This window comes from Anthonomus grandis, chromosome 14 (genome assembly GCF_022605725.1).
Source record: "Anthonomus grandis grandis chromosome 14, icAntGran1.3, whole genome shotgun sequence".
NCBI lineage: Eukaryota > Metazoa > Arthropoda > Insecta > Coleoptera > Curculionidae > Anthonomus > Anthonomus grandis.
This window is the reverse complement of record NC_065559.1, coordinates 276,359-293,339: the sequence shown is the minus strand read 5'-3', so window position 1 is coordinate 293,339 and position 16,981 is coordinate 276,359. Positions and strand designations below refer to the sequence as shown.

Below are 16,981 nucleotides of genomic sequence, written 5' to 3'. Positions count from 1 at the left end.
GCGCTCAAGTGTCCTGTGCAAGGGACACCAAGAATTTTTATAAGATTTTTGACTAGTTTTTGAGATATTAACAGGTTTTTTAAACGGGTTTCCGCTATAATTAATAAATTGATTAGTAAAGGAACCTTAGAACGTTTCCTAGTTTTCCAATGAAACTAGCTGAGCTAGAGTCTTCAAACCTTGACAGGAGTTTGCGCTCAAGTGTCCTGGGCAAGGGACATTAAAAATTTCCAAAAGATTTTTGATTAATTTTTGAGATATTAAGAGGTTTTTCCGAAGCATTGACGTTCCAATTAATAAAAGGATGAATAGAGGAACGTTTCCTAGTTTTACAGTGAAACTAGCTGAGTTAGAGTCTTGGAACCTGGGCAGGGATGTGCGCTCAAGTATCCTATGCAAGGAAAACCAAGAATTTTTAAAAGATTTTTGATTAATTTTCGAGCTACTAAGAGGTTTGTCCAAAGCGTTTACGTTAGAATTAATAAAACTATTAATAGGGAGACCATGGAATGTTTCCTTGTTTCCCAGTAAAACTAGCTGAGCTAGAGTCGTTGAACAAGGACGGGGATGTGCGCTCAAATATCCTATGCAAGGGACACTAAGAATTCTACGAAGATTTTTAATTATTTTATGAGATATTAACAGGTTAAATTAAAGTTTTTACGTTACAATTAATAGAGAGTTTAAGTGCAGTGACGACGTAGCCAAGATTTACGCACGTTAAACGAGGTTAACGCACGCACGAGTATAACGTTAGGTGTCCTGCGAAATGAGTTTAAGCGAAATATTTTCTGCGTGTTGACGTGACGTGACAGAATTGACAGCGACTTGTCATTTGTCAAGCGCCAGACGGGATAATTTTTATTAATTTGTCTTTCATTTACTAAACTTAGCCTTACTGGAAACTATTGAGGGTTACGTTATCAGAGGATCTAATTCATTGGCAGCAAAAACAAATAATCAAACAAAATTAACCCAACTAAGCAACCAAAACCCAAAACTAATATAATCAAACTACAAATTTTTGCACCTTTGTTTTTGTTTGGGATGATCCCCATCATAACATAACCTAAAACCTAATCCGAACTGGAATCGAGTGAAATCGAGTCCAATCGTGGATGCTCGGGACGTTCCGCGTATACGTACGTGCAGTAATTAGTCCCGTGGAGCAACGCAGAATAATTAATGTACACCCGTAGCCCGAATTTCAAGCGAAACGTGAAAAGGAATGAAATGCGCAGGCGCGGCATCCTTACGTACGTAGGATTTGCTGCACTTGAACTCTCTAATAACCTGATTAGTAGGGGAAACCTTGGAACGTTTTCCAGTTTTCCAGCAAAACCAGCGAAGCTGGAGTCTTCAAATCTGGATAGAGATGTGCGCTTAAGTGTCCTGTACAAGGGACACTAAGAATTTTCATAAGATTTTTGATTAGTTTTTGAGATATCAAGAGGTTTGTCCAAAGCGTTTACGTTAGAATTAATAAAACGAATAATAGGGAGACCATGGAATGTTTCCTAGTTTCCCAGTAAAACTAGCTGAGCTAGAGTCTTTGAACAAGGACAGCGATATGCCCTTAAGTGTCCTGTGCAAGGGACACTAAGAATTTCTACAAGATTTTTGATTAGTTTTTAAGATATTTACAGCAAAACTAGCTGGAGTTTTCAAATCTGGATAGGGATGTGCGCTCAAGTGTCCTGTACGAGAGACACTAAGAATTTCTATAAGATTTTTGATTAGTTTTTAAGATATTAACAGGTTTTTCCAAAGCGTCTACTTTACAATTAATAAATCGATTAGTAAGACGAGTTTGGAATGTTTCCTAATTTTCCAGCAAAACTACCTGAGCTAGAGTTTTTAAACTTTGACAGGAGTTTGCTTTCAAGTGTCCTATGCAAGGGACACTAAGAATTTCCAAAAGATTTTTGATTTGTTTTTGAGATATTAAGAGGTTTTTCCAAAGCATTGACGTTCCAATTAATAAAAGGTTGAATAGAGGAACGTTTCCTAGTTTTACAGTGAAACTACCTGAACTAGAATCTTTAAATCTGGATCAAAATGTGCGCTCAAGTATCCTATGCAAGGAAAACCAAGAATTTTTAAAAGATTTTTGATTAATTTTCGAGCTACTAAGAGGTTTGTCCAAAGCGTTTACGTTAGAATTAATAAAACGATTAATACGGAGACCATGGAATGTTTCCTTGTCTCCCAGTAAAACTAGCTGAGCTAGAGTCGTTGAACAAGGACAGGGATGTGCGCTCAAGTGTCCTGTGCAAGGGACACTAAGAATTTCTATAAGATTTTTGATTAGTTTTTGAGATATTAACAGGTTTTTTAAACTAGTTTTCGTTATAATTAATAAATTGATTAGTAAAGGAACCTTAGAACGTTTCCTAGTTTTCCAATGAAACTAGCTGAGCTAGAGTCTTCAAACTTTGACAGGAGCTTGCGCTCAAGTGTCCTGTACAAGGGACACTAAAAATTTCCAAAAGATTTTTAATTAGTTTTTGAGATATTAAGAGGTTTTTCCGAAGCATTGACGTTCCAATTAATAAAAGGATGAATAGAGGGATCTTGGAACGTTTCCTCGTTTACTCCATCTTTTTACTAATTATTTTGTTAAACAAAGTCGAAAACCATTGGTTTAAAAATTGATATTATTTACTTTAAATATTTAATTGCTAATTCTAAAGCTTTTTTTACCTTTTTAAGGCTTTTAAAGTGTTTTCTGAAAGAAATCATTAAAACCAATACACTTGACATCAAGATGTAAATATTTTTGTCGCAGGTATGCCTGGAAGAGACAAACAATTTGTCTCTTATTGCTAAATATCTAAATATCTCGATTGTATAGTGTTAATAATATATTTTGTTGCAAAAAAAACCTTTTCAATATAGTTATAAACGACCATATAGAAATTCAAGGCTGGCATCATATTTTAAACAGCCAACCGACCTCCGACATAAACTTTTGAAAAGAACCTTGAGTTGTTTCTCCTTTGAAGGTGTTTGCTTAACATTTGACAACATATTTTATAGGTAGTCATTTTGTTTCAATAATTAATCTGAAACAGTTCAGGAAGTGCACAATAATAATAATAATTATATAACTATTATGGTTCTTATATTGGTGCCTTATGATTTAATTAGTTAATTAAAGGTTTTTGGAATCGATTATTGGTTTTTAATGTGTCGCGCAGGTGTCGTTTAATTTTGACTTAAGTTAATAATTATGGGGTAGGAATCTGAGCCTCAGACTTATGTGTTTGTTGTTAATTTACGATAAGGATTTTGTTCTCGCTCATATTAGGCAAATTAATAAGGATCTTACAATAAAACACCTCGTAAATTCAACAATGTTCGCTTTACTTTTAATAGAATGGGATATTTGATTAGTTATAGTCCGGCTCATTCGCCATATTAATTCGGGTCACAAAGCAGCTGCCGCTGATAAACACTGTTATAATAATGATTCATTAGATTCATATATTTATACGATTCCTTTATTGGGAATACTTTTTATTTCCGCAAGAAACAAAAAAGCGCGGTTCTTTGGTTTTACGCAATAGAAAAACTGAGGAGGCCACAAAGTCGAAACTTTAGTTCAAATATAATTTAATTTTTTTCCTGTTCAAACAGACATTTCAACTAAAATAATCGTAATTATGTTTTTTTTATTAACCTACATTTTTATTGTTGAAATATACAGGATTCAGGACGCAATGAAAACACCAAGATTAACATCAAGATCTGAGTGGATAAGGTCCAGTTTATGTGGCACAACCTCTTTGTCCTTTTTATAGGGAAACGGTTTTCTTGCTTGTTTGCCCTTAAGTCAACTTTCACAGTATTCCGGAACCTGTTTTTCGGAATAAGAAATACCTGCTGCCATTCCATTTTGTAGCAATTTCATGCTATAATGGTTGAGATGTCCCAATCTCCTATGCCACAGCATCTGTGACTTTGAGGTACTTGCGACGTTGACATAATCCGGAAAAATATCCAGTTTATAAATGCCGTCAACATTTGTCGCCGTAGCTACTGGCTCCTCACTCTCCTGGTCAACTATTTTGCATCCCTCGGAGTCAAAATAAACACAGTATCCCTTCGAAACCATACAGTTCACAGATAACAAATTTACAGAAAGTTCTGGAATATATTTAACTCCTTGTATGTCCATTTCTCTGCCATCTTGCTCTAGTACCACTGACACACAGTTTCGAGTCATTTGCCACAATTATTTCCTGTCCTGAGTGCCAATCGGTAATGTCCTTTAGCAGACCACGATTCCCTGTAATGTGAGATGACGCGCCACTGTCCACGTACCATGACGAGCCATTCATATTAGAGCAGCAGCAAATAAACTCTTCCCTCCTCGATGATCCTTATTTTTGGTAGGATTTGAGGATTGAACCGGGTCCTTTTTATTTTGAGCAGGACATTGATTTTTATAATGTCCTTTCTGCTTACAGTTCCAGCACCATAGGGGTTTCTTAAATTTGCTGGAAACTAAAGCACTGTCCCCGTTTAGGTTGCCATTTTGCCACTTTTTGTCCTGAAGTAATTTGGTCTTTACAAAGTCCGAGGTTATATCTACGCCCGAATTTTCAAGGGCCATAACCGTAGGCTCGTACTCTTCAGTCAGTCCCTGCAACATTATAACTCTTAAGAATTCATCATCCAATGGTTTTCCAATGGAGATCAGTTGCTGGGAATGAGAGCCATTACTTCATTTACGTAGCTCTCCATGGTGCTAAAGTTTTTTAGCAGAGCAGCCTAAGTCTTCGATGCAACCCTTTGTCTTCAAACGCCTTTTCAAGGGCACTCCATGCATCCTTAGCGTTTTCGGCTTGCATCACGTGCGGAAACGTCGACTTATCCAGAGAAAGAATTATTTTTGACAAGGCTTTCTATCAAGGCTTTCTCTTCCACTATCAGCATCCGCAGCCCATTCTCCAGTAACACAGTTCCAAAGTCCGTCTAACTTTAATAACGCGCTCATTTGGAACTGCCACACCGAATAATTTTCACACCCTTTCAGTTTATCAACTGCCGAACCGATTATTGTACTTTCGTTACTCGCCATTATATTTTTTAACGACGCAACGGCACGACTAAACAAACTTTGCATTTTATCTGCAAATCAGTTTGGATTTCAAACGGGAAAAGGGACTCATGACGCTGTTTTCGGCTTTTTGGAGAGTGTCTATGTGTCCTTAAATTCTGGAGAGTCCGCGGCGGCAGTGTTTTGCGATTTATCCAAGGCATTTGATTGTGTAGATCATGGAATACTGCTGTCTAAGCTCAATAATTATGGCTTTAGAGGTGTGGCATTGCAATGGCTGGAATCCTATCTGTCTAATCGTACCCAAAGAGTTACAGTATCTGGATGTTTATCCGATTCCAGATCCCTTAAAACTGGAGTACCTCAGGGTTCAGTGTTAGGACCACTATTATTTTTGCTCTATGTAAATGATTTGGGTTCATCAAAACTGCAGGGCAAAGTGGTTCAGTTTGCTGATGATACCACCATTTTATGGAATCATAGAGATTCTGATAATGTTAGAGCCCAGGTTTTTAAGGATCTTAAGATTTTATCGGAGTGGTGTGCTGCAAACAGGCTTGTATTTAATGTGGGCAAAACCTTTATTATGGGATTTAAGTGTGACGTTCAGGGCCTTATGTTTAATGGAAACTCCCCCTTGCAAAACAAAGAAAGCTGTAAGTTCCTTGGTATTACCATTGATGGTCGCCTTCGCTTCGAAGATCATATCCTAAATCTTGCATCAAAATTATCCTCTGGATGCTTTGCAGTAAGAATGGCGGGGCATGAACTGGGAGGGGTAGTTGCACGTTCAGTGTACTTTTCTCTTATTGAGTCCCACCTTCGTTATGGCTTGCCTTTTTGGGGTTTAAGCAACAAGGGATTATTAAACATAATTTTTGTGATTCAAAAAAAGGCAGTTAGATACCTATGTTCCGCTGGGTTAAGAGATTCTTGTAAACCTCTCTTTATATCTCAAAAAATCCTAACTCTTTTTTCTCTTTTTATCTTAGAAACAGCTACTCTTATTCATAAATGTCCTAAACCTCCCTCTAACACTGGTCATATGACTCGCCAGGTTAACGATTTTCTCTTACCAATCCCTACATCCTCCCTCACCAAGAACTCACTTATATACCTTAGCAAAAAAATTTACAACCATGTTCCTCTATGTATCAGACAAATTTTAGAAGTTAAGAGATTCAAAAAGGAATTAAAATCACTTTTATTATCCAGGGCATATTATAGCCTTGACGATTTTTTTAATGATACCTTTTAACCTGTGCTCTGACATCATTTTAGTGTTTTAGTTTTGTTTCCTGTTGTATAATAAAATAATGTAATTTACTTCTTCTAAATTCTGTTTTATTGACAGCTTTACTTATTTTTTAATGAAATTTATCAAAAAGATGCTTTTTTTTCTCAATCTGTTTTGTTATGATTAATTTTGGTAATGTGTGTAAATTTTATGGTAAAGTGTTTTAGAAGTTATGTTTGTTTGAAATTTAAAGTGAATTTGGAATTTTTTAGTTTTTAGGATGCTTGTACACAAGATTTTGTTGTCTTACGTAATATAGCACATTTTCTTTCTTTCTTTCTATACAGGATTCATGTAAGCTCTTGAGCCCAACAAAAAAACTATAAACTAATATATCGACCTTTTTATATTGAAATAACAACATTTATAACAGCTTATTAGAAGTGACCTAAATTGTAAGAGTAAATTTTTGTTTTTTTTTGACCAGTTTCTGAAATCGAAATCCTGGAAAACTTCCTTTGTTTATTTTCGGAATCATTTCTTTTGTTTCACGTTTCAAGGTTTCTAGGACATTTATGGAGAGTAATTTATTGTAAGAATTACGCGTCGAGAGTATTTTCGATCTACGTATATGTACGCATTCTTGTAATTGATTGATCGTGAGAAAAATTGAATTTTTCTAAAAGTATTCAAACTGTGTTTGATCATAACGGTAAACTTAAAAAATTGCCGAAAACAAGGATCTTACTAAGCCTATTTTAAATCCAAATGTCATTGAATACAATTTTCTTGACTAATTTGCAACAAACATATGTCAGGCACAGTAAAATATGGCCCGACACCGACCAACGGTCCTCAAGTGACAACCCGATACTTATTGAAGGCTAGGCTGGTTATTAATTTCGGTACTTAAGATGGGTTTCATGGAATCGTATTGATGTGCTGATGAAAGACTTTTAGTTCTATGATTTTGTTTAGAAACAGGCCGAGAAAATATATTGAGTTTTAGTTTTAATAGATGAGTCTTAAAAAGCACATGCGTGTATTGGTGAGTCATCCTGATACATACTTCATGAATTTTTGCGAAAAATGCCCTTGGAAATCAATAATTACAAAGTATTAACCACCAGCACTCAAGATATTCACTCGCTAATAAGAGACAAATCATTTTATCTCTTCCAGGCATTCCTCTGAGAAAAATATCAATATCTTGATTTTTACTGTAAGGATTTTAGTAATTGTGTGTAGAAAATGCTTGAAGAACCCTTAGAATTTTAAAATATCTATTAAGTTGCCAATAAGGGAAAAATTAATGTTCCAGGCATTCCTATAAGAAAAATCAACTTATTTATCCTCATACATACATATACACATCCAAGTTATTGAATTTTGTATTTATTTATTTTTTCTTTATTGATTTTTCTCATTGAAAAATCAAAAAATATTATTATATTTGTTTTAATTTTCAGTTTCAGAGGATGCAACTTTTTCATGACGTAAGGATAAAACAAGAACAAATTTTCCAAAAATATGTTCCTCGGAATTCGCAGTAGGTACACGTTATTTCAAAAAAGAAACGTGAAATGCCTAAAAGACCGACCCTTATTAAAAGGCTCTTTTGGGCATTATTGGCACCTCTAGAATCGACTTATAATTTCATTACAAGCAAAAAGGGGAAAACACTTCAAGGTGTTTTATTCCAAAAAACAAAAAGAAGGTCACCTACGTACTAAACTAATGACGCAAGCCTTGAATTCCTACACATTGAAATAATTCACTTTCCCAACTTACGATTTAAAAATCATGCAGCACCGTTGGCAATCTTTCATCATCATAGAGGAGGTAATCCTGTTAAACCACTATCACCTGCGTAATCTTTAATAACTTATATAATATCAATTTAAAAAAAAAACACTTTTTTTTTTAAATATAGAAAATTGTTTAATTCACTTTAAAGCGCACTCGGATACACGATCGTCCCCTACAAACACCCGGAGAGCTTTCAGAAACTGAAAATCAGAAATCAGTCCAAAACAGTTGTTCGCTACTACTATAAAATATATGTATACCTTCGCGATAACAATGAACCGAAAAACGAACGAGAGCGAGCGAGAGAGCACAATATATGCGAGGTGTAAACGCAGCCCAAAGTCGCCGTCGATGATGATAATGTTCAGTTCAAGGGGTCTTCAGCACCGCGTTGTACCCGACCGTGGTACCTACTGGAAAGTGGAAGAAGACCGGCCGATCGGGTACCACCGGTGCGTTCGTTCGTTCGGTACCCGCCACAGCTGGTGAGTGACCGCACGTGGCACCACGTAAAACGTCTCCATTTTTTCTCTCTCTCTCTCTCTTTTTCGTGTATAACTTTACTGCAAACAAAAGAAAGTGCGGCTGCTAGTATTATATACCTCCTTTGTAGTCAGTTTGTATGTGTCCTAGATTATTATAATAATTAAAGTGAATATTTTAATACTAACTCTGAAATTTTTTTTAAATGCCAAAATTTTCTTCCTTTTGTAAACTGAATATACATCATTTAATTCTCTAACAATAAATACAGAAAAACTATGATGACCAAAATTCCCACAAATGATAGGACAATTTAAAAAACAATTAAATAAACTAACCTGCACCTCAATCCTGCTTCGCAGTTATCTATTAAAAACAAAAAAAAAAAACGAAGCACTTAATTAAGTCCTTAAATAACTCTCTCTTAACGCGACTAACCCGCTCGAAAGTAACGCAAACACTGAAAATATTGTTAAATTTTTAAGTTAACTGACCCAACTGATAAACACTGATAAAGCACTCGGGCGCAGATAGTGCACATACAAACCGAAAATATTTTCGGAATAAACGGTTTCGAGATAGACCGACATCAGATAAATATTTCTTTCTACCTGGGTTGTGTACGGTTGTGTCGTGGGGGATATTCGACCGAAATCGCCTCATGGGGTATAGATTCGATTTTAATGGGTTTATGGTGCTGATTTTTGCATTTATTTATAAATATATTTCTTTTGTTCGATCATTGTTTCCCATCATAGCCGAAGTTTTACTATCAACGTATCTTAGTTAAATTTAAATGTTTTTGTATCTAACTCTCTTCTAATAGCTGAGATATGGCATTTTTAATGCCCATTTTTGGCCTCAAAAACGGACGTCGAAAACGACTTTTGCAGGATTTTCAAAGTGCTCTCATTCCCTTGGTTCTGCTCGGATCCTGTTATAACCCGGTGTTTTCGTAATCTAGGTGACCCAAATAAGACGCTGGTGTACTTAGTTTGATTTCGACAAAAATCAATTTTTGGTGAAAAAATTCGATACGGGGGGGTATACCCGAAAAATGAATGTAATAATTAAAACCTGTGAGCGTCATTTAAATAATTGTATAATTTTTAATACGTTAAATAAATTCAAAATAGTCCAAAATAAATCATAAAAATAGAATAAACACCTTGTAAAACAACTGGACGCTTGGGCGACTCCAAAGTAGAGATGGTGACGTGTAGACCTGAAATAATAAAAGTAACCTGAGCATACTTATTCCCGTAAAATTAAATAATAATAAAAATATTAATCAAAACTCATTAATATGAAAAATATGAATTAATATGTTTTAAACTTGCTCAGTGATTTTACTTTTACGATAACCATTTAATTCATGTTCACCAACATTTAACCACTTAACTTAAATATCCCAAAATTCATTATTCACCAACTTATTATTTTTATCCGATTGTTAAATGTCCCAGTAACGACAACGTACTGATATTGAATGATATACAATCGTTCAATATGCCAAAACGTGAGCACTACATTACTCACAAACCGTAGCCAAAATGCTACCAAAAACATTATCATAAAACATGAGATTGAGACAGCAATCTCCGATCTAGACCACCTGACGATAACACACTTTGTACTGAGGGGTGCAATGGACACCAAAACGCGAGGGTCCTCTCCAAATACAAAGCCTTGTTAAATACAACGAGCTGTGCAATGGTCCCAGACCAGCTCAGTATCTTAACAAGAAATAATAAACAATCGTCACAACAACACAAGCAAGACAAACAACAATCGGTAATTAAAATATTTCATTAATCACATTTTTAATTAAAAAGGTAAAATATCGGTGTAATCAATAAGATAGAAATAAGCATACTCTGTGAGAACACTCACCCTTTCTTGTAGTAAAACACTACACCAAACCAACACAGCTTATTTCACGTCGCAACACCCTTTATTGTTTTTATTAAATAACTTCACTCTTTAGTGACCAAAACTCAAATGAATTTTATAAACCAAATATTTATCTCACTCTTTTATCGAAACCCATAAAAATAATTCCCGAGGGGAAACGCTAAGTGTAAACCGTATTTGGTTACTTACGGTACCGCTGAGCTAGCTTTAGTTTTGTAAATATCCTGGACCTCTTTTCGGTCAGACCGATAAATTTCATCTTAATGACTAAGAAAAATATTTCAATTCTTTAGAAAATAAACAGGGTCTTACATGAAAAAACCCAAACTTTGAAGGTCGATATCTCGGCTTCTATGGGAGCTATCGGGAAAATTCCAACGGTTTTGTCTTAGATTCGTCGTTCTGAATCCAACGAGACCATCCGCAAGGTCGTAGCTCTTACGATAGCCGAGATATGGCATTTTTGATGCCCATTTTTGGCCTCAAAAACGGACGTCGAAAACGACTTTTTCACGATTTTCAAAGTGCTCTCATTCCCTTAGTTCTGCTCGGATCCTGTTATAACCCGGTGTTTTCGTAATCTAGGTGACCCAAATAAGACGCTGGTGTACTTAGTTTGATTTCGACAAAAATCAATTTTTGGTGAAAAAATTCGATACGGGGGGGTATACCCGAAAAATGAAAAATTCCAAACTTTGAAGGTCGATATCTCGGCTTCTATGGGAGCTATCGGGAAAATTCCGACTGTTTTGTCTTAGTTTTGTCGTTCTAAATCCAACGAGACCATCCGCAAGGTCGTAGCTCTTACGATAGCCGAGATATGGCATTTTTGATGCCCATTTTTGGCCTCAAAAACGGACGTCGAAAACGACTTTTTTACGATTTTCAAAGTGCTCTCATTCCCTTAGTTCTGCTCGGATCCTGCTATAACCCGGTGTTTTCGTAATCTAGGTGACCCAAATAAGACGCTGGTGTACTTAGTTTGATTTCGACAAAAATCAATTTTTGGTGAAAAAATTCGATACGGGGGGGTATACCCGAAAAATGAAAAATTCCAAACTTTGAAGGTCGATATCTCGGCTTCTATGGGAGCTATCGGGAAAATTCCGACTGTTTTGTCTTAGTTTTGTCGTTCTAAATCCAACGAGACCATCCGCAAGGTCGTAGCTCTTCTAATAGCTGAGATATGGCATTTTTGATGCCCATTTTTGGCCTCAAAAACGGACGTCGAAAACGACTTTTTTACGATTTTCAAAGTGCTCTCATTCCCTTAGTTCTGCTCGGATCCTGCTATAACCCGGTGTTTTCGTAATCTAGGTGACCCAAATAAGACGCTGGTGTACTTAGTTTGATTTCGACAAAAATCAATTTTTGGTGAAAAAATTCGATACGGGGGGGTATACCCGAAAAATGAAAAATTCCAAACTTTGAAGGTCGATATCTCGGCTTCTATGGGAGCTATCGGGAAAATTCCAACGGTTTTGTCTTAGTTTTGTCGTTCTGAATCCAACGAGACCATCCGCAAGGTCGTAGCTCTTCTAATAGCTGAGATATGGCATTTTTGATGCCGATTTTTGGCCTCAAAAACGGACGTCGAAAACGACTTTTTCACGATTTTCAAAGTGCTCTCATTCCCTTAGTTCTGCTCGGATCCTGCTATAACCCGGTGTTTTCGTAATCTAGGTGACCCAATTAAGACGCTGGTGTACTTAGTTTGATTTCGACGAAAATCAATTTTTGGTGAAAAAATTCGATACGGGGGGGTATACCCGAAAAATGAAAAAACCCAAACTTTGAAGGTCGATATCTCGGCTTCTATGGGAGCTATCGGGAAAATTCCAACGGTTTTGTCTTAGTTTTGTCGTTCTAAATCCAACGAGACCATCCGCAAGGTCGTAGCTCTTACGATAGCCGAGATATGGCATTTTTGATGCCCATTTTTGGCCTCAAAAACGGACGTCGAAAACGACTTTTTCACGATTTTCAAAGTGCTCTCATTCCCTTAGTTCTGCTCGGATCCTGTTATAACCCGGTGTTTTCGTAATCTAGGTGACCCAAATAAGACGCTGGTATACTTAGTTTGATTTCGAAAAAAATCAATTTTTGGTGAAAAAATTCGATACGGGGGGGTATACCCGAAAAACGAAAAATCCCAAACTTTGAAGGTCGATATCTCGGCTTCTATGAGAGCTATCGGGAAAATTCCAACGGTTTTGTCTTAGTTTTGTCGTTCTAAATCCAACGAGACCATCCGCAAGGTCGTAGCTCTTACGATAGCCGAGATATAGCATTTTTGATGCCCATTTTTGGCCTCAAAAACGGACGTCGAAAACGACTTTTTCACGATTTTCAAAGTGCTCTCATTCCCTTAGTTCTGCTCGGATCCTGTTATAACCCGGTGTTTTCGTAATCTAGATGACCCAAATAAGACGCTGGTATACTTAGTTTGATTTCGAAAAAAATCAATTTTTGGTGAAAAAATTCGATACGGGGGGGTATACCCGAAAAACGAAAAATCCCAAACTTTGAAGGTCGATATCTCGGCTTCTATGAGAGCTATCGGGAACATTCCAACGGTTTTGTCTTAGTTTTGTCGTTCTAAATCCAACGAGACCATCCGCAAGGTCGTAGCTCTTACGATAGCCGAGATATAGCATTTTTGATGCCCATTTTTGGCCTCAAAAACGGACGTCGAAAACGACTTTTTCACGATTTTCAAAGTGCTCTCATTCCCTTAGTTCTGCTCGGATCCTGTTATAACCCGGTGTTTTCGTAATCTAGATGACCCAAATAAGACGCTGGTATACTTAGTTTGATTTCGAAAAAAATCAATTTTTGGTGAAAAAATTCGATACGGGGGGGTATACCCGAAAAACGAAAAATCCCAAACTTTGAAGGTCGATATCTCGGCTTCTATGGGAGCTATCGGGAAAATTCCGACTGTTTTGTCTTTGTTTTGTCGTTCTAAATCCAACGAGACCATCCGCAAGGTCGTAGCTCTTCTAATAGCTGAGATATGGCATTTTTGATGCCCATTTTTGGCCTCAAAAACGGACGTCGAAAACGACTTTTTCACGATTTTCAAAGTGCTCTCATTCCCTTAGTTCTGCTCGGATCCTGTTATAACCCGGTGTTTTCGTAATCTAGGTGACCCAAATAAGACGCTGGTGTACTTAGTTTGATTTCGAAAAAAATCAATTTTTGGTGAAAAAATTCGATACGGGGGGGTATACCCGAAAAACGAAAAATCCCAAACTTTGAAGGTCGATATCTCGGCTTCTATGAGAGCTATCGGGAAAATTCCAACGGTTTTGTCTTAGTTTTGTCGTTCTAAATCCAACGAGACCATCCGCAAGGTCGTAGCTCTTACGATAGCCGAGATATGGCATTTTTGATGCCCATTTTTGGCCTCAAAAACGGACGTCGAAAACGACTTTTTCACGATTTTCAAAGTGCTCTCATTCCCTTAGTTCTGCTCGGATCCTGTTATAACCCGGTGTTTTCGTAATCTAGGTGACCCAAATAAGACGCTGGTATACTTAGTTTGATTTCGAAAAAAATCAATTTTTGGTGAAAAAATTCGATACGGGGGGGTATACCCGAAAAACGAAAAATCCCAAACTTTGAAGGTCGATATCTCGGCTTCTATGAGAGCTATCGGGAAAATTCCAACGGTTTTGTCTTAGTTTTGTCGTTCTAAATCCAACGAGACCATCCGCAAGGTCGTAGCTCTTCTAATAGCCGAGATATGGCATTTTTGATGCCCATTTTTGGCCTCAAAAACGGACGTCGAAAACGACTTTTTCACGATTTTCAAAGTGCTCTCATTCCCTTAGTTCTGCTCGGATCCTGTTATAACCCGGTGTTTTCGTAATCTAGATGACCCAAATAAGACGCTGGTGTACTTTGTTTGATTTCGACAAAAATCAATTTTTGGTGAAAAAATTCGATACGGGGGGGTATACCCGAAAAATGAAAAAACCCAAACTTTGAAGGTCGATATCTCGGCTTCTATGGGAGCTATCGGGAAAATTCCGACTGTTTTGTCTTAGTTTTGTCGTTCTAAATCCAACGAGACCATCCGCAAGGTCGTAGCTCTTCTAATAGCTGAGATATGGCATTTTTGATGCCCATTTTTGGCCTCAAAAACGGACGTCGAAAACGACTTTTTCAGGATTTTCAAAGTGCTCTCATTCCCTTAGTTCTGCTCGGATCCTGTTATAACCCGGTGTTTTCGTAATCTAGGTGACCCAAATAAGACGCTGGTGTACTTAGTTTGATTTCGACAAAAATCAATTTTTGGTGAAAAAATTCGATACGGGGGGGTATACCCGAAAAATGAAAAAACCCAAACTTTGAAGGTCGATATCTCGGCTTCTATGGGAGCTATCGGGAAAATTCCGACGGTTTTGTCTTAGTTTCGTCATTCTAAATCCAACGAGACTATCCGCAAGGTCGTAGCTCTTCTAATAGCCGAGATATGGCATTTTTGATGCCCATTTTTGGCCTCAAAAACGGACGTCGAAAACGACTTTTTCACGATTTTCAAAGTGCTCTCATTCAGTTAGTTCTGCTCGAATCTTATTATAACTTGGCATTTGCATAACGTAGGTGGTGGGTACGGGATGAGTGAGGACTGCAGAAGAATTTCAATTTGAATTTATTCACAAATCAGTTGTTTTTATATAAATTATTCTTTTTCTTGGCTGTGTCTATGGAAAATAGAAACATTTTTTAAACTCTAATAAAAAAAATTCCATTTAATGTAAAACAGTCTTTCCTTATAAAGAACAGAATTAGGAAAGAAAAAATTAAATATACATTTTTCGAAACAAAAACAAGATTCGCAGTTTTCTTAATGAAAAAACATCATTATATGGTGTGATGTCTAGACTGGACCATCAATATTTTGATTTATATTATACATACATTCCTACATTATGGTTTTTCCCTTTTCAGGTAAGTAAAGCTTAAAAGTTCAATTAAATACTCATTTACGTCACTACAAGCCTCAACATGTCTCGAGGTACCAATAAATACCTTAATGCGATAAGGACTTCTAAAGAGTAATTTGTTAAAAACAACAAGTAAATAAGGGAAAATAAATGATTTTTTGAAGACGTTGTGCTACGTTGTCACATTTCCGCGGTAAAATGACGTAACTAAATAGTCCTATAAGTTTATGAAAATAAATCGTCCAACTAACACACTTTTTACTTTACCACAACAGTTTTAAAAATAACATGTTAAGTATATCCAATTAATAACAAAATGCTCATTATCGCTAACGAGCCGGTTAACCTTCACCTTAACAAATGTGGAAACAAATAAAAAATTATTTGGATATCAGCACCAAACAAACAACAATTCGCGGATAATCGGTTTTCATATGCAACTAACTTTAATATGTAGATTTTAGCGAAGCCTTTGACAACATCAAAAGTTTTTTTACACTATATTTGTAAACAATTCCTTTTATTTATTTATGTCTTGTTTTTATTATATAAACAAAATAAAAACCTTGATTAAAATCCTTAGGTTTCCAGTAGTGTTGATTTATCAGTAAAAGACTCAGAATTTGGAGAGGATTTCTGGGTGGGCAACACTGCATTAAAGATGTTGCCCAGAAAGAGTCTAGGCTAGCTTCCAGCATTGATTCAAGCCTTTGACAACATCACTATATTAGAAAATAATTCAATTTGCCCATCTCGGTTTAATACACTATTTCATCCATAAATCTGCTTCTGTTCCTATCATATGAACAAAAAAAAACAACTTGATTAAAATTTAAAAAAAAAGTCCCCTCTACTTAAGCTTGTTAGTATGCCAAGTTCACAAAACCGTGTATTTGGGGATTCCGTTGTCGTATTTCAGTATATAAATTTAAATTGGTTACAAGGTTGAGGTGACGTTACGTCGCACGGAACTGCTATGAGCTAAAACGTACACCTAATACGTTTCCAGACAAAGCAATATAATAATTATAAACAATAATACAAATAAAACCAAAGGAAGGTTTAATGATGTGATCATGTCTAGTGTCTAAAATATCATTAAAACAAAAAATTAGGATTTAATAGAAACTCCTCCTCTCGTTATTACCCGAGAATTACTCGCCGGTGTTACCTTGCTAAATATTTGCTGTTCAAGGTAAAGGCATAATTAAACGCGTAAAAGTTGTTTGACTGATGCAAGCGATATAGAAAATAGTAATTTTATTATTGCTATAGTAACTGTTACTAAATTTAGTGTTAATTTATAAATGTTTTACGTGCTATATACCAAATCTTATATTGGAAATGGTCCTGGATTATTGACCGACTTTCGGACACTTTTTAAGTGTGTGCACTTATAGGAATAATTTCCTCTATAACAGGTCCAGAAAGTGCGTTGTGCGTGTGACACGTATGTAAGTCATGTGGCCCGGCAAGACGAAATATTAGTGTACATTTTTTGGTCTAGAGTTATTGATC

At 36.3% G+C, this 16,981-nt stretch overlaps 1 protein-coding gene and 1 long non-coding RNA gene across 5 annotated transcripts in view; one reads left to right on the top strand and one right to left on the bottom strand.

Moving 5' to 3' along the window:
• Positions 1 to 16,981, bottom strand: part of LOC126744433 (uncharacterized) — a 73,341-nt gene that overhangs the window by 16,269 nt on the left and 40,091 nt on the right. Inside the window, exons 1-2 of one of the 4 annotated variants that reach the window (XM_050451844.1) lie at positions 8,933 to 9,048; positions 8,094 to 8,674 (exon numbers count right to left, since the gene is read on the bottom strand). The exons of 2 other annotated variants lie outside the window; for them this stretch is intronic. In XM_050451844.1, coding sequence (XP_050307801.1) covers positions 8,094 to 8,137 — 44 coding nt within the window. In that variant the 5' untranslated portion in view covers positions 8,138 to 8,674; positions 8,933 to 9,048. Of the gene's footprint in view, positions 1 to 8,093; positions 8,675 to 8,932; positions 9,074 to 16,981 lie in introns of those variants that run through there. One more of the 4 variants, XM_050451845.1, reaches the window with a different exon arrangement.
• On the top strand, positions 11,814 to 13,814 carry LOC126744434 (uncharacterized). Its single transcript, XR_007663183.1, has 3 exons — positions 11,814 to 12,034; positions 12,401 to 12,766; positions 13,499 to 13,814. It is a non-coding gene; the product is annotated as an uncharacterized LOC126744434 (long non-coding RNA).